The sequence below is a fragment of the Adiantum capillus-veneris genome, chromosome 26, assembly GCF_014529385.1.
Source record: "Adiantum capillus-veneris isolate H3 chromosome 26, ASM1452938v2, whole genome shotgun sequence".
Lineage (NCBI taxonomy): Eukaryota > Viridiplantae > Streptophyta > Polypodiopsida > Polypodiales > Pteridaceae > Adiantum > Adiantum capillus-veneris.
Genome location: NC_140956.1, coordinates 71,546,576 through 71,565,254, shown reverse-complemented (window position 1 = coordinate 71,565,254; position 18,679 = coordinate 71,546,576). Strand labels below are relative to the sequence as shown.

Below are 18,679 nucleotides of genomic sequence, written 5' to 3'. Positions count from 1 at the left end.
AGGAGAAAGCAGGCATCCATGCATCACTCCAACAGTGGAGTGAGCTATCTTCTTCTACTTGTGTCAATCTTATCAAAATGCAAAGATACCCCATGTAATCTCCTAAAGCACCAAACCAGCCGATCTTGCTTTAGGTTTTCTTTCAAAAGCTTTGCAAAAATCTACAAAGCAATGGTAGATTGACATCCCAAAAGTTGCTATTGAGGAACTAATGAATTTTCTTTCCATGGCGCAAATGTACACAATGTAGGAGAGACAAGGATATACCCGCAAAGAAGCTCTACTAGAACACTTGAATGATGAGTACAAAATCTGAGCCTTTAGAATAGGCTTAGAAAAGAGGCTAAATGATGGCATCATTGATACTTCTCCTAGAATGCTTGGGTGAGTGCAACAAGTAAGGAATGCATTTCTGAAAAGCAGATAAATTTTAAAGGCTCAAAGATCAAATAGTAAAGTTCTTGGTTAAGCTTTGCTTACCTATCAATGTGTCACCCCTCTTCAAATTTAGCCTATTTTCATGCCCTTAACACACTCTCTTTGCCCAAAAGTTAAGATCATGCTCAAGCACTGAAGAATAAAGCTTGGCCAATTGGCCAATGTATAACTTGTCATGATGGTATGATAGTTGCTAGGGTGGATCCCCTACTTTCAATGTTGGCACAATAGTTTTATTGCTTCAACTCTCAAGAAAGCCTTCACATATAGATCTATTAAACATGTGTGCCAACGAAGGTTCCAATGTATTACAGGCTGCTAGAACATCGTGGTCATGTGATCAACATATTTGTAGTCTAACAATGGTATCATGTATCACTAGTAGAGAAAGTGGAATTGAGGTCAAGACCCTAGTGGCCGCGATAGGGGAGTTTAAGTTGGCATATTATATAGACTAGCAACATATTGTCGCCATGTGCCCGCAAAAGATGAGTACCTCTCTAGAATCATTGGTTCAAGAATAGTTGATATAGCTCCAAGGTGCTCAATGAATCCTCTCATACCACTCTTGGGGTTTGCTTAAGTCATACAAGCTCTTGTTCAAGTTGCTTACCTTGTGCTCTTTACTGCAACATCATAATGCTTAAATTGCTTCATGTAAACTTTATTCTCAAACTATGCATTGAGGAAGGCATGGTTAACATCCATTTGCCAAAGCCAAAGCTATCACTTATGAAAGGAAGCTAACGAGAGAACTAATAGGATGGAACTCATCTTTGCTATGGGAGCATAAGTCCCATCATAATCAAGACCACATTCTTGAGCAAAAACTGTAGCATTGAAATTCCTTTACGGTTTTGTATCTATCAATCTTCCCTTGCTGAACTTGAGTTTGTAAAACCATTTGCAACCTATTGTATTCTTTCTGGGTGGCAAAAAACATAAATCCCAAGTGCCATTCTTGTGGACAGCATCAATCTCTTTGTCCATAGCTTCCTTCCACTCTTGTGTGCTACACCTCTCCTTGTAGGTAGTGGAATCTTCATGCTGCAAGGTTGAACTAACAAGAGTAACATTACATTGCTAAAAAGCTACTACCTCTTCAATAAGCGAGCCTCAAAGGTGTTATTATAGTCATTAAATTTCACTAGTCGCATCATTGCCATGTATAATTATAAAACATGTGGAAGATTGCTTCTTACACTCCAAGAACCTTTATGAATGCATGTGCTTGGACTACATTTCATTTGTGCTTTTGTTATTGGACTTTGAATGGTGTGTAATGTGTCTTCAAATGTTTTATTTAAAGTGAAATGTGCTAGCCATGTGTGTGATTGTTTGATATGCCTTAATATTGTGAGTATTGCATTGTGATGAGTTATGTTATCGTAAAGTTGAGACCATGGTAGAGCTCAAGGCCAAAATCTCTAGAGTTGGTCTCGCAAGTTATAGCTGAGAGTATCGCCCACCATCTCTCCAAGCTTGTCGAGTCCAATCTCCGCCATAAGTTTTCCCCTAGCACCCCAAAGTCTTAAGATGACCATGTTATGGAATTGGTCAATTTTTTCTTTAGTAGGATGGAGCAACATCTTGCCCCTGAGTATTTTCCCTCTCCATCCTATCTAGTGGTGCCATGAAGATGATGGCCAAAAAGTGAAAATCTCAATGGCCTATGATTCATTAACATCCAATGGCTATAGTCTTGTTTCGAATCACACCCAAAGAGTATAGCTTGTGCACAAGCTATACCAAGCAATCCACCCAAAAACAAGCATGTGTTGAGGAGGTACCATTGGAAGCTACACTCAAAGAAGCCCTACAAAAATGTGGCAGTAGAGATGGACATAAGTGCACCAACCATGAGTGCACCACCCTCTTTGTCCCCTTTGTTTGAACACAACCACCTCCCACCAAATGTTCCATCTTTTACCTCGCACCCATATCCACCCCACTCATGCTGCAACATTAGGCAAGGTGTCACGTACAATTGAATCATCCCAAATTGCTAGGTAACAGATTCTAAGTGGGGCATAGATGACACCTTATGTGGCCCCTTTGTTGATGCTTGTCATAGCCACCTCCCACGAATGTTCATATTTTTCCTCATACTCATTTCCAACTCACTCACGTTGCTACATTACGAAAGGGAAAATTTGCCAATGTCACGAATTATCCCACATTTCTGGAAAATACCTATGCAACAAAAGGATTGAAGGCAATTCTAATTAGTTGATATCCACATATGAATGAAGGTGATTCTAATTAGTTTATATCCACATATAAATGGTTTGGAGTAGGCTTTTGTCGTCCTATCTTCAACATTGTGGCATGATTCTCCCCCTAGAAATTTTGCACTACTATGAGAAGCATATGCTTATTCAAAAATATTGCAATGGTGGTCACTTGAAAAAGTGGATTTGAGTAGCCAAGTTAGATGGAAACATGCCCATAAGCAAAGATTTTAAAAAGACAATTGGGGGATATGGACCGCTATAGAGCCAATATCTTCCACATTGTCAATGGTTTACTACAAACTGGAACACACCACCATAGCTTTGCAGAATGATCTTTGCTCTCACAAAAATCATGCTCCACCTTTAAAGAGAAGGGAGTCTATGTTTCGATCATAGATTGGGGCCAAGAAAAACCTTTTTTCACTAAGAAGCACTTCGCCGCCATACCGATGCTCTCCATCTAAACAAGGCAGAAGTGAGTGATAATTATCCATGGGTGGCCCGTGTGTACATCCCCCGCCCCCCCCAACCCCCCACCAAAAAATAAAAAAAATTGAAATTTTGTGTATTGAGTAGCCACCTTGTAAACATATAAACTTTGAGTATAACACACAAAAATTTGGCATCAAAATGTGTTTAGTGCCTGTGCTCTCTTTTGCTTACATCAGTTTACTGGTGCTATCTCTTCTCTATGCTAGCTTATGTTCTATCTACTTTATGGTGCTATCTACATTGTCTACTTTAATTTGTTGAAGAAATCTCTTATTTATCTCATGTTCTATCTTGCTATATTGGACTCATTGCTTAGGTTTCTTACTTCTCGTGCATTTTTGGATGCAAGATATGGATGAAGCTTTGAATTATGAAGAAGACGTTTGCACAAATAGATGATTAGGGTGTGGTAGCACACATATGGCACAAGTGATGCAATTAGAAAGAGAGCATCAAAGAGTGTAAGGAGTTGCCCTAACAATAACCAGGGCTTTATGCACGCCCACTATGGTTCAACCCCTACAACATGCAAGTTTGGATATGTGGGTGCAATCCCATAAAACTAGCTGATGTGAAGCATCATATTGCAAAAAAATAAAAATAAAAATTTCACAACCACTTCATAAGGGACACTTTGTTTTGAATCGGTGGCTAGGCCAAAGAAATTGTCCCCCTCAAAACCGTAGCACATAGGTTTTCCTCAAATTTATCGTAGAAATATATAGGTACGAGCATTGCATGCCAAACACCAAGGGCCGTGCATATTAGAGATTAATTCACTATATTTCTCTACATTTTTTTTAACGTTTCTCACCTTCAAATCTCAAAATTGAGGTATACTTCAGAATTTGTAGGAGGGGATTACACTAACCTAGGTTTCTTTCAAGCATTGATGTACATGTCAATTCAGATTACCGCAAACCAATGTAGGTGTTGGTAAGGGTAGAATTGTATAGAAGGTGCAAGCCCAAAGGGAAGATGCCCCCCAAACCCCTAGAAACTGCAATGTTTTCCTCGAGTATAAAGGAAGTAAAATGGCAAATCGTAAGAAAAATATGGCAAGCCAATGTCCAATCGTTGGCAATTTTCCACTTTGTGACTTGGATATTTGTCAAGCTTTATGTCCCAATGTGTGTTGACCAATGCCTCTACCAACCTCATCACTATATCACACGGGCGTGGTCAAATGGGATCAATGGTGGAGGAGGAAAGGGCAAGGCGTGTCAATTATGGACCGTCAAATCTGAGGTTGCCCCAAATTTACCAATTTGCCCGAATTTACAAAGTTGCCCCGAATTTACTAATCGGCCCACATTTACAATATGACATACTCAAATCGCCTATATTTCAGCGTACGCATGAGGGCGTAGTGGTTAGTGCACGTGGCTCGTGGTGGGGAGGTCGCGGGTTTGAGACATGGGGTGCGGATCGACCCGAATTAACAAGCCTGCCTGAATTTACTTTTCTTCTCGAATTTACCAAATGCACATCCGACGGCCCAGAGAACCTTAGCCATCGATCCCGTTTGAGCATGCCTGTGCGAGATAGTGTGGAGGCTCTACCAAGGCTGGTTGCATTTGTTGCAATGCACGAATATGAAATGCCGCAGCAAACCATGTAGCACAAGCCTGTGATGTGGTTGTATCTAAGAGTGATAACTCTGGTCGTGCAGTGGTAAGGCTCTGGTAAAATCAAGGGTATGGGTGGCACAAGGGACCCAATTAAGCTCTGCGTACTTCACTACTATTGCACATCTTGCTTCTTTGTAGTTAATGACATTTGTCTACAAAAGTAGTGCTGACATTCTTCTGTAGTGTTGAGTCCTACCTAAGTAAGGATGACATTGAGAAACTACTCTAAAATGTAAAGATATAGCACCATTCCCTCAACGTGAGTTGCCTCTCAACCACTACATGTGAGCTTCCTTTGCCTTCAAAAAAGACTAGTTAACAATGAGCCTAAGCACCATTAGACCGGGATCTAGAGCCACCAACACTCGACAATAGACCATGGATCACCTATCTTGTGACACATCCAACCCTATGTGTCCGTGGACAAGTTACAGCATGACCAGGGTTCAGTTCAGTCAAGTCGGTCTAGAATAGGAAGTGATCTGGCACTTTTGTGAGTCTGTTCGCAGACCATGCATGTCCAGACACTTAGATTAGATGTATATCCTCTGGTTGCACACAACATGATCATTAGAATCCATCAGGGGAATTTTTCAGTGCATTAAACCTATTTTTCCTATTTTTGACATTTTTCACTTATTTATTAAGTGACTTTTGTTGGAAAGTAGGTAGGGCAATTTTGCTAAGTATATATATATAGAAACCTAGCGCTAGCACTTTCTAGCAGAAGAGGCAGCAGGGACCTGACATCCAAGAGTGCACCTTCTCAGCAAGACCCCCCCCCCCGGCAGGAGACTTAGAGTTTTCAGCCAGGGAGAGCCAGCGTTTTTCTCCATTGCAGATCAGCCCCAAAGTTTTGCATTGCAGACCAACCCGGCGACAGCAAGACACAGCAGAAGCCTAGCGTTTTTGCACAAGCACAGAATTCAGCCCTAGCGTTTTTGGGTTGCAGATCAACCTCGGTGTTTTTGCAAATCTTCGCGACGAAATCAGCCCTAGACTCGACGTTTTCAGTTTTCAGCGGTTAGTTTCCGCAGTAGAATCCCCAAACCTCGCAGATCTCACCTTCGCACAGCAGATCCTCGCTGCAAGGTCAGATCCTACGGAGTTTGCAGATTCTACCTAAAAAACACAGATTGTAGCATTTGCATTTTCAGCGCATCGTCGTCGCATCGTCGCCATGGACATCGTCACCAACATAGAGTTAGAATTCAGCAGATAAAGATTTGCAGGTTTCAGCCATTAGCATTTTCAGATTTCAGCCCGTCTCGTCGTCGTCCTCATCGTCGTCGACATTGTCAGCAAGTCCAAGCATTGTAGAGATTTGTGCAATCATAAGTAGATGGCTCTCGCCATAGAGAGTGGAGCCTTCGGAGGAGGGTTTGACAACATTCTGGTGTCGTATTCTTCTCTCTCTATATCTCTATCTCAGCACCTTCATTCACAGTGTTCACCACTTTGTTTGTGTCCATTGCACTCTCTCACTAAAGGAACGGGAGGCTCTCCCTTCCGTAAGTAAAAGAAACCTTGAGCACAGTTCGGAGCACTCATCTTGAGCAAAGTTCAGCATTCACTTCCGCTGCACCTTACATTGGTATCAGAGCTTAGGCAGTGTTCTGTATCACTCAAGGAAAGAACCACAAGAATCACAAGAATTTTTTCTTGCTTGTTGTGTTCACACATAACCCAAGTCCTCTTAGGTGTGTCGATTTCTAATCGTGTTTTTGAAGAGTGACAGAAAAACCAAGAAAGAAGGGCTTGTCCAGCCTCCCCTTGTGCCTCTTTTCACTCATTGAGAGCGGACCGTGCACTTAGCGACCGGCCAATCGACGTGAGGTGGGAAAAAGCAACCTTGGTGTGAGCGCAAGGCCGCCAATGGGTGCGCCCGCGGAAAAGAGCAGAACTCGGGTGAAGAGAAGATCCTTCTCTAACACAGATTGCAAGCGAAAGAAGAAGGCAAGAACCTCAAGAACCGCAAGAACTTAAGAACCTCAAGACCCTCAAGAACCCCAAGACCCCCAAGAACCTCAAGACACCCAAGAACCCAAGACCCACAAGAACCCAAGTTCCTCGTGAACTTAAGAACCCAAGACTTCAGTGGATGATCATCACTCGAAGCGGAATGGATACTTCGCTTGGAGGTGGTGAGCATGAAAGTGGCGAAGAAGAGTTTTCCTCACCATGAGGTTTTTTCGACCCTTCCCCATTTACACCAAAGATTGCATTAGCTCCTATGGCAGCTTTCGACAAAAATCTGATGGACAGTAAGCTAGAAAGCGACGCAGTAATGGCGGCCATAGAACGTACATACGAAGAACGAATGGCAGCCATAGCACGTGAACGCAAAGAAAGATTGGCAGCCATCGAGCGTAAGTACGAGCAAGCACGCTTGGAAGACAAAGGAAGAGAAGCACAATTTGATCGCGAGAACAAAGCAAGAAAAGAGAAGAGCGACCAACACATGAAAGAGTTCTTGCGACTTTTTTCTATTGTGCAGGCGCAGTTTGCACAGAATCATGAAAAGGAGACTCTCTTAGTCTCTTCTTCTCCAAAGCACGACACACATGATTTGGTTGATAATGACAAGCATGATGAATTGCATAATAGTGACAAGCATGATGATTTGCATGATGATCAAGATGTGATTTCTCACAAGCATGATGATTTGCATAAAGATGATGTGATTGTTCACAAGGATGATGTGTTAGTTGATACTTTCTCTAGTGAAGCTAACCTCATTGCAGATTCAATCAATCACGAAGAACCAATCTTGGCTCTCGAGTTGAGGTCCACAGAACCCCCACATGAAGATTCGATCAAACACGAAGAACCGATCTTGGCTCTCGAGCCTAGGTCCAAAGAGCTCCCACAGGAAGTTCTATGTGTTAGCATGATTAGTCAACACGCATTGTTCGAGTGTTTCATTCGTGATCGTTTCCTGCATTTTAGTCAGCATCTTTATGTGATCCCTTTTCCTAGGCATGACATATTGTACGTTGAGCATGATTCACTCATAATTGCGCATGGATGTATACGGATTTCTCATGAAAAGCTGAAAAGTATGCTTTCGAAGAAGTCACATTCCATGTCTCTTCCTTGGCACGACACAGTCGTAGAAAGAGCACAAGAAGGATTGAGTATCAACCATCGGCATTTCCATTATGATTTGCCACAGTTGATTAATTTAGATCAGAAAGAAAAGATTCGATCTCATTGTTTGCATGTGTTTGATAAACGGTTTAGCACTCCGTATCTCTGTTCATTTACATTGCATGCACAGTCTTTAGAGAAGACAATATTTTTTCCAGTCACTTTACATGGAATGGGTATGTTCATGTTTTTGTGTTGGGAGTGGTTTCAGGAATTTTCAGCCTCGGAGATTCTTGAAGATGGTAGACGCATGACTATGGACAAAGATGAAGCATCGAAGGAGCCACAGAAGACTTTGTGTCGCTTTCGGCGCGGCCCAAAGAAGCAAGCGTTGCAGACCTTTATGAAGTTCAAGTATCGCATGACCCACACATCAGAGTGGGCCAGCGAAGAGTCCTTTCCAAGATTCCAGACGCTGTAGGCGATCTCCCTCAACGCCATACAATTCGATACCAATACCTCACTTTGAAAAGGAGGGGATGTCATGTGACACATCCAACCTTATGTGTTCGTGGACAAATTACAGCATGACCAGGGTTCAGTTCAGTCAAGTTAGTCTAGAATAGGAAATGATCTAGCACTTTTGTGAGTCTGTTTGCAGACCGTGCATATCCAGACACTTGATCTAGATGCATATCCTCTGGTTGCACACAGCATGATCATTAGCATTCCCATCAGAATCCATCAGGGAAATTTTTTAGTGCATTGACATTTTTCACTTATTTATTAAGTGACTTTTGTTGGAAAGTAGGTAGGGCAATTTTGCTAAGTTTATATATATAGAAACCTAGCGTTAGCACTTTCTGGCAAAAGAGGCAACAAAGACCTGACATCCAACAGTGCACCTTCTCAGCAAGACCCCCCGATGGCAGGAGACTTAGTGTTTTCAGCCAAGGACAGCCAGCGTTTTTCTCCATTGCAGATCAATCCCAGCCTTTTGCATTGCAGAGCAACCCGACGACAGCAAAACACAACAAAAGCCTAGCGTTTTTGCAGAAGCACAAAATTCGGCCCTAGCGATTTTGGTTTGCAGATCAACCTCAATGTTTTTGCAAATCTTCGCGACGGAATCAACCCTAGACTTATTGTTTTCAGTTTTCAACAGTCAGTGTCCACAGTAGAACCCCCAAACCTCACAAATCTCACCTTCCCGCAGCAGATCCTCGCCGCACGGTTAGGTCCCGCGGAGTTTGCAGATTCTGCCTGGAAAACATATATATCAACATCTGCGTTTTTAGCGCGTCGTCGTCGCATCATGGCGATCCACATCGTCACCGATATAGAGTTAGAATTCAGCAGATCAAGATTTGCAAATTTCAACCATTAGCATTTTCAGATTTCAATCGGTCTCGTCGTCGTCCTCATCGTCGACAAGTCCAAGCGTTGTAGAGATGTCTGCAATCATAAGTAGACGGCTCTCGCCATAGAGAGTGGGGCTTTGGAGGAGGGTTTGACAACATTCTAGTGTCGTATTCTTCTCTCTCTATCTCTCAGTCTCAACACCTTCATTCACAATGTTCACCACTTTGTTTGTGTCCATTGCACTCTCTCACTAAAGGAACGGAAAGCTCTCCCTTCCGTAAGTAAAAGGAACCTTGAGCACAGTTTGGAGCACTCATCTTGAGCAAAGTTCAACATTCACTTCCGTCGCTCCTTATATCACCGTGAATCATGATAACTAAGCCACAAAATGTCAAGTGCCAAGCATGGGCGCCATCCAAGTTGGTTGGATGTAGCTCCCCAAAAGGCAACCATGCCTATTGAACTTGGGACCTTTCATGGTTCCACCTCTCATAGTAGCTGAGCAGATGAGGCTTCGCCCACCATGGGAAGAGTTATGAATTGGAGTAAGAGGGATAATGGCTCAAATAAATGGTTCCATGGACATGCTGGATGCTTGGCTAATGAGATAGATTACATTAGATCTTACAGAAAGTTAATTGACCTGATGATTAGAGATTGAATTGATGGATTTAGGAGATACCAGGCCTTGACAAGCTTTAGAACCATTTGTGAAGTTGGGAAAGCATCACAGTACCATTCATTCTATTAAGGAAGCCATGCATTACCTCAAATTAATTATATGGGATAGAGATGGAGTATAAGACTCTTTCTATGATGTCATCACAACTGCATCACGCTCACGTAGGGAACACTCACAATTATAGAGATTCATACAAGACTTATAAACAATGGACATACGTACATGCATAATGGAAGCTCCAACAATTATCCATAGCTAGGAAGAAGCAATGCATAAGCCTATAAAACATATCTTTATAGCGTAGGCCTTACCTAATCCAAGAACATGTATGGAAGCAAAGGTTATAATAGAATGTAAACTAATTGACTTAATGATTGACAGAATTAGGGAACTCTAATCATTCATAAGCTCTGAAACCCCCAACTACATCGGGGATTGGATCGACAATGGGATAATTGAAAATTGTAGCTCTCAAGCAAACTAACCTTGGGAAAATGCAATCTCGAGTACCCAAGATTAAAAACTAATCTCTGGTACAAAAGCAATCTCAAAGTTTGAAGGTTACAACATGCATCCATTAACAATGCACGGCATACCGTATGCATATACATTTTGAGAGACCGAACACCATAAAAAATGCAATCTCAATTTTTGCATGTGAGCATGAAATGCCTCCTGATACGACTTCAGATATACATCAAACAATGCACAAGGTTTAGATGCTAGCCCCACAATACTATTAATGCAATCATTGGGTAGGCTATTTCATGCCCAATTATGTCCCACAAAGATTAAATATCATCAATCAAGCTCATGCGGTCGCTCACATTCACTCACATTTTGGATTAAATGACCTCTTACAGACAAATCTTCGTGTTCACACTGAAAGAATCACCTTAACATAGTGAAAAGGTAATGCTATCATGGTCCTAGGGGCTCTTTTCTCTCTAAATGTTGAATAGACCAGTTACCTCCAGCATGCCTTCTCAAGGAAAGACGAACAAGCACCCTGACTTAAGATAACAGCACCACTCCTTGTCTACTCGAGCTAGTTTTCCCCATGCCACTCTCCAAGTTAACTTTGATGGGTCATTTTGCATACGAATAGCTGAGACTGTTTAGAACATCAAAGTCCTCACTGATGCCGCAAGGTCTACATCACAACCTGACCTTCCACCAGGCTCCAATGTGCATCCTTTGACACTCTTCAATAAGGACTACTCTCGGTCAGCTTGTAGATAAGGCTGGGTGTTAGGCCAAATCCGGGTGCCGAGTCAAGTCCAGTTGCCTTGCAATCGCGAGCAAAAACTGGAAATCACACAGCAGAGAACAAAAAACACACATGCTTGCAAGAGACAAGGGATGCAACAGTGAGAGGCAACACGCAAGCTCATAAATTGCACACACACTCCAGAACAACCAAACATCGAGTGGCCGACAATTGGACAGGGAAACCGATGGTAGAGAGTAGTAAATAAAGCTTGAACAATCAAAAAGCCACAAAACTAGAACACTCTGTTCCAAGAATGTAAAAAATTTACTCGTGTAGTTGTATATTGATCCATAAACCATCAGAAGGCGCTCTGCTTATCTTTTGAAAGCTGCAACTGATGAGAACACTTACAATTGCACAGATTGTTACCAGCTTTTGATTATCTTCAAGAAAACTCTTCCCTTGAACAGATTTTACACCACTGTGGAAGCCAGTTTGGATAAATAAGATGCACATAGAGCAACAGATCGTGCTCAAGAGAAACCAGCCTGTACTTCTAGCATTTAGCAGTAGGCGCATTTTGCTGACAAATAGGCCCATTTCTCTGAAAAATAGAGCAATTCACCTCTTGGAAAACCCTGGTTATCCGCTACATATCTGTTACTACGAGCATGAGAAGAATATTACACAAAAAAGTCCACAGGATGAACTCTATTCTTCCATGCACAAATGTGGCGTGCGGGGCGCCTTCATCCACATACCTGCAGTGTTAAAATAGCACCAACAGAGAGAACGCTGTATATAGCAACCCACAAGTGTATGCAACAAGACTTCTATGCTCCTCTGCATGTGGTGTGACCACAACCAACAAACTCGTACAAGCCCTTGTACACCACACAATGGCAATGCATGCAATTGCAACAATTGTTGGGCCACCACGTGGTAGAAACAGCGAAAGGGCCGCAAAAATCACCATAGGCAAGAGACAATAGCCCACAATGCTCAAACACCGGTAAAGATCCAAACTGCCATTTCGTCCTGCCAACATGTTGAACACAAAGTAGAGGAAGACTGATGCGACTGCAAGCCAGCCTAAAATAACCCCAAAATGGACCTTGCCACCAAGAAGCTGGAAGAGACCAAACAGCATGAAGAAGACAAAGGGACCTGAGAGATCTGCATCTTCATGAAGATCTGCATTGAGCCGGATGGGGTTCAAGATGGAAAGGGTCTTGCGCATAATCTGATGTGTGTTAATGCCAAGTTCCTCAAGCAGAGGGGCCTCATCTTCAAAGAACCCATTACTGCGAAGGACGCTACCTGTGGGTGGAGGCCCATAGCCCGAAGTATGCGCAGAGCTCAGATCAAAAGCAAGAAAAGGAATACCTGAGGACGCAGGCACCCCAGTTGCCATAGATGGAGGGCGCATTTGTGGTTGGATCGGTTGAAAAGCTGGCTTTCTCTGCTGCGGGAAGTTGATGCCAACATGAGAATCCGATCCTCCCTGCGTATCCCGGTAACCGTTCATTCTTGCGCAGCACGTAGATCTGGAAGAAGAACAGAGAAGATCTGGAAGAAGAACAGAGATCCAAAGCCCAAAGCTTACAACACGGCGGGATCCCTGCTCTGCTGAAGCTTGAATATAGCAAACCCGATATCTCTGATTCTGCAAAACCCTAGCTTGGAGAAGTAGGCAAGAAGACTTGCAGAATGAACACTAGACTAGAGTGGGTCCTTTCAAAAGTCCACGTGGCGTGTCCTCCAAGCCGAGTTGAAGGGGCAAGGCATGTTCCAAGGGGGGAAGGGTGTTCGTGGATCATGGGCGTCCGGGCCTTGAAATCTCAAGCATGCCCAAATTAACATTTTTTCTCCCATGTTACCAAAAGTGCTCCAAATTTACAACACTAGCTCGTGACACTCGCCTATCGGTAGGTCTCGTTCGCTCTTATCACCTCACTCTGTATGTGTTTGTGTGTGTGTGTATCTTTATACATCTCTTCATGACACACACACGATAGACACTATCACCAATAACCTACGTATATTTATTTACCCATTGTTCAAATGCAAGTTTTTGTCTCACTCTCTCTTTGACCCCTTTAGACTACTCCCTCTACATTTAACCTTTTTGTATCTCTCTCTTCTCCTTCTCCCTTTTGCAGAGAGAGAAAGAGAGAGATTACATAAAAGCAAGAGACATGTTTCAAACAAAAAAAAAATTGTTACATTATTGCCATAAAAGCTCAAGAATATATCTACACAGCACTCTTAGTCGTGCTATTTCAACAGGATCAAGATATTGAGATGGAGCTCTACACACTTCTTTTAAATGTATTTTTTGAACCCAGCTCAAGTAAATCTTGTAATGACGAATCAACCCAAGCTCTTGCTTTAAGAGCATGAGCTTAAGATTGGAAAAGAAATAGGGGTCAAGCAACCTCTAACTCTTCATCTACATATGACCCCCAAACAGTGTAGTTTTTTTCGATCACTTCCCATGCCCATTGCCATCCGCATTCAGCAAATAACAAACTTTCTTCAAAGGCATCAACAATAAGATTTTTTACACTTGAAAAAATATTCACAATTTCGTGGGCCATTTAATTGGCTATAAGAAAAGAGGGCAACATTAGTACTCAAAGCTTAAAATTATGGAGAGAGAGAGAGAGATTATCAACATGGCCACTTGTTAAACGTGCACTTAAACACTTTAAAAAAGTATAAGCGCAATACGAACACTTCGATTAGTCAAAGTCATGCCAAAATATAGCCAAAAAGTGTCAAGAGATCCATTAGGTCAAAGTCTTTACAACAACCTCAATGTTTTTTTTACAACAACTCGTATTCGACTCTGTAGTTGGACGACTAAGGATCACTCCAATATATCCTATTGAGAAACTTCACAATTAATTTCAAAACTTCAAACTCTTCATCTAAAATATAAGATTTATGATTGTGATATATCTTTCGCAACTGAATATCACAACCATAAACATTGACATAATAAATATCAACCATATGTAGGACTCTCATCAATTTTATCTCGCTCAATATTTGTGACACTTTGCATAGTGAAATGCTTAAGCATCCACAATTTCCATACCACCCATCTGCATATGAATACACTCAATGATGCCACCAGCACCATGTACCATTTCTTTGACAAATGTACTCATCCTTAACTTTCAAATAAATAAGCATCTTGATATGTATTGGGAGAATAGCCAATACATCATGACTCATGTTAACCTACATTGGCAATTAGCAAAGTTCTCTCTCTCTCTCTCTCTCTCTCTCTCTCTCTCTCTCTCTCTCTCTCACACACACACACACACACACACATTAACCTATGTAGTAGATAAAAACCCACTTCAATAAGCCAACATTAAGTAAAAAATTATGGTTCTTAGAATGCATAGACAATGGATCAAAGTGTTCGATCATCTAGAGAAGTTGAGCCTACGACACACTCTACTTGGAACTCTCAGGATCCAAGGTCCAACACGTTGAACACTACGACCGAGGCGTGGAGGTGAGTCACCCAAAGAATAGATTTTAAACATCCATTCATTCACTCCATAGGAATCGTATGAAAAGTTGCAATTGAGAAGCCGTTACGTACCTAACTCTCGTACAGTGACTCGCATATCATCTATATCAAACTCTATGTGATAATAACCTACAACACTTCTAAAATATCGTACTTCATATACTGCCAAGACAAAATGTCTGCAATAATATTGAAGCCTGCAATGAAGATAACAACTAGCCATTCAGGCATAAAAAGTAACAACTTAATTAGCGTCATATGGATTCAAGTTCAAGCTATACGCACCGAAGGATCTCAAAATCATCAATAAGACGAACAATATCCTCAGCATGTGCAGGACCCCTCCACAATGGAGGATCTAGAAAAAATATCACACCTGTAAATACACAAAATAAAGACCATAAAATTTATCAATCATGATAAAAGTAAGTATTAAACATAGGATTTCACATACCTCTAATATAAAAAGGTACATCATTGAGGGTGTACGAAACCATGATGTATCATGCCATTCTTTATCTACTCTAACAATGGAGATTTAGAAGTTTAAGAGGAAGAGAGATGAAATAAAATAAAGAAGACTTACACGATCATACCGTAGAGAATCGTGTCCATCTTTCTTTTGTTTAAAAGAAGGATTTAAAATATTGTGTGTGTGTGTGTGTGTGTGTGTGTGTGTGTGTGTGTGTGTGAGAGAGAGAGAGAGAGAGAGAGAGAGAGAGAGAGGAATGAAAGCAATTCAAAAGACTTTGAAATTTCACAACTTCACAAAGATGCTTTTAATATTTTGAATGTAGTAAAAACAATACAAAAGAGTATAGCCTTTGAAAGACCACATTAGGGATTCTATAAGTCCAAGGAGCTATGTTGTATACATTTTGCAAGATTGGGGGGGGGGGGGGTGTTTCAACTTGAGTAAATATCCTCGATCGATATGGTGTAGTGAGATCTCCAACAACCCCCACCTGTTGTGCATTAATTGGCCTTTCATCACTCACAAACCAAATATTAACTTGAATACGACGATGCTCGTGGTCCAAAGAAAAGGCAACATGATAGTATCCAAGAACTTCCATAGACATATCTCTATCTAAGTATAGCATTTCATAAACACCTACGACGATAAATCCTCAATGGCAGTGATCTCTGCAAAGGCATCCATGAATTATGTAGAGCAAGAAAAGCTTAAAACTACCAAAATACCACATAAAAACTCTTACAATATAATATGAGTTGTATCAAATAAGATCATCAAAAACATAGCAGAAATTCTTCCCCTCATTGTGGTGGATCTTCAACAAAGTAAGTCAATGTATAAGCCAATCTTCTCAAGAAAATATTAGGTTAAGTTAATAGTCTAATTGAAAAAATAAGATAAATACCTCGAATGAATTCAGTGATGTGACCCACTACATAAGATGCACTACGTAGAGGATCCATTTGTGGCCAATACTTTGATCTAAGAGATATCAATAAAATTTAATATCAAGTGTGTCTAACTTTAAGTAAGAGCCACAATGTCAATTTGAACTTATGTTATGAGTTCTCTAGTTGTAATACTTCCTTGAATACAATGTTTGGAGTGTAGTAACACTCCTCTTGAGTGTTTTCAGTATTGACAACAATCATCATAGCAGTTGCACTTTGCACACGGGACATTGCAACATACAATTGTCCGTGAGAGAAGATCGATGATGCAAGATATAGACCAAGAATTCCCAGTGTTTGCCCTTGTGCTTTGTTGATAGTCATCCCAAAAACAAGCCTGATTGGAAACTGACGACGCTTCATTTGAAATGGAAGCCCCTGATGGCTTCCAGCAATAAAGTCAATCATTGGAATAAAAACTCTCTCTCCAATATTCGATCCTGTAACTATCTCTACCTCAATTACCTTATGATGAAATTGCTTGCATATCAATCTGGTTCCGTTACATAATCCACGTCTTGGATCCAAATTTCACAGCAACATGATAGGAGCATTTTCTTTCAAGACTAAAGCATGAGGTGGAAAACCACCACCAAGAGTAAGGCTATTCAGATATTTAATTGTGTACAAATGCTCTCTAAGCCATCTCTAGCCTCAACCATGTCAACCAATTCATCACGAAGTGTTATTTGGTTATTTTGCATCCACAATAGCTGTGCTGCCTCTATAGTATTATAAGCATCCATGACATATTGTTGTAGTAGCCTACGCCCTCAAAGAAGACACTCCACTGTATCATCTCTTATTTGTAAGCTAAAGACATAAAATTGCTTTTGACTCAACTTTTTTCCATCACTAGTCTGTAAATAAAGATGCCACCCATCCTCTCCACTTGGAAATAACAAAACATACAATAAGGACATGTAAGCTCGATGCATGTTGGAGATTCTTTTCAAGCACCCATGTCAAAAATTCAATATAATGTCGCGATAGCCAATATTTCTATCATCCCCTTGTCCTGGCATAATTGCAGTAACTTCAGAACCCCTTGGAGCAAGATAGTGCCAACCATCACAACGATGCTCTGTAATAACCATCCTCATATTGGGTACAATAGCATCTCTGGACAAAGAAGCAACAGATCGTAGAGCATTTGCATAGGGATTTACTCTATGCATCATCCATCGTAAACACTCTAAAATACTACGATCTAAATTAGAAACATGATGCAATCTGTTGCTCAACTCATGTTTGGTATCGAAAAAATATAATTGTGTAATCGTGGAACTTCATTATGTCCTTCAGCTGGCGTTAAAGAACGAATGCTATGATAAACAGAGCCATGTACCTTTAAAGTGTATACACCTCTCCCACCATAATTAATAGTCTCATCGATATGGGCACCAAGAGATACAAATGCCAATGCATTATATATCCCCAAATGTTTTGTAAGAAACGTCTACTTCTTGTTGTGGTTGAGCTCATTAAATCTTTCAATTCATTTGGTGGCTCATTCAAAGGAAGTAATCGAACTCTTCCATCAGAGCAACAATATTTACCCACGAATGTTTGGATAGTCTTTCTTTCATCCTTCCATTCCTTTGCTCCACATTTAGAGCAAATAAAATCTAAGCTTCCTAAGTTGTGCAATCACACTTTTTGGATAGAACAGGTGCCATAGACTTGTGATGTAAAAGGAGAGAAGTTGGGTATTCAAAGCGGATGGACAAACAATGCTTTTCTACTTTAGAATAGTTTCCCTCTTCAAGGTTAACAATAGGCTCCATAGTTTCTTGATGTTCATTGTCATCCCAACATCCATGGCTTCAGAGTTTACTTCATGTACATCATGCAACCAGTGTCTTTCATTGCACTCCAATAAAGTTCCAATAGTACTTTGTAGTGAATGCCTTGTTCTCTCTCGTGCTATTTTACGTCTCGCCTTTCGGGATTCATCACATAGTCGGTTACGTCGTGCATGACCAGGTGATAATATACCTGGTCCAGATACCATCTATGAAATCACGTGCGAATAGATCTCATATAAGGTACTTGCTATAGTTTTGATCAGTCAGTAAAAGGACGTTCTTATGCATAATAAAAAATCCATATAAATTGGAACATCAAATTATCTCCTCTAAACTAAATACAATTGACACATCGATAGTGACTCAAAAAAACATACAATTTGATGAAGATACAACATAGAATTGCATATTTCTTCCATTAGTAGGATTAGCTCGTTGAGAAACTTGACGTTTCTTTGGTCGAACTAATCTAGCCAAAGCACTTAATTTATTTAAGGTAGCTCGGATATCTGAAAGTCTTGAACCTTGAACCTTTGTCAAAGCACCCAGCTTTTTGACAATACTTCTCAATCCTAGCACGATGTATCGTAGAGTATTGTTTTGAATTTGTCCTTTTGATTCGCATTGACTCCTTGAAAATTCTTTTTGAAGATTCTCAATAGATGCCAATATCATCTTTTGAGAATCCTCAACTTGAGAAAGTTTCTCTCTCAAGTATGCCTCACTCTCTAATCTTTGCAAGTTTGTTGCT

At 40.9% G+C, this 18,679-nt stretch overlaps 1 protein-coding gene across 1 annotated transcript; it reads right to left on the bottom strand.

Moving 5' to 3' along the window:
* Positions 1-11,447: 11,447 nt before the first annotated feature.
* On the bottom strand, positions 11,448-12,927 carry LOC147423639 (uncharacterized). The gene has a single exon (XM_086501945.1). It carries the CDS (start codon positions 12,668-12,670, stop codon positions 11,912-11,914), a length of 759 nt encoding a protein of 252 aa, XP_086358071.1. The 5' UTR covers positions 12,671-12,927; the 3' UTR covers positions 11,448-11,911.
* Positions 12,928-18,679: the final 5,752 nt, after the last annotated feature.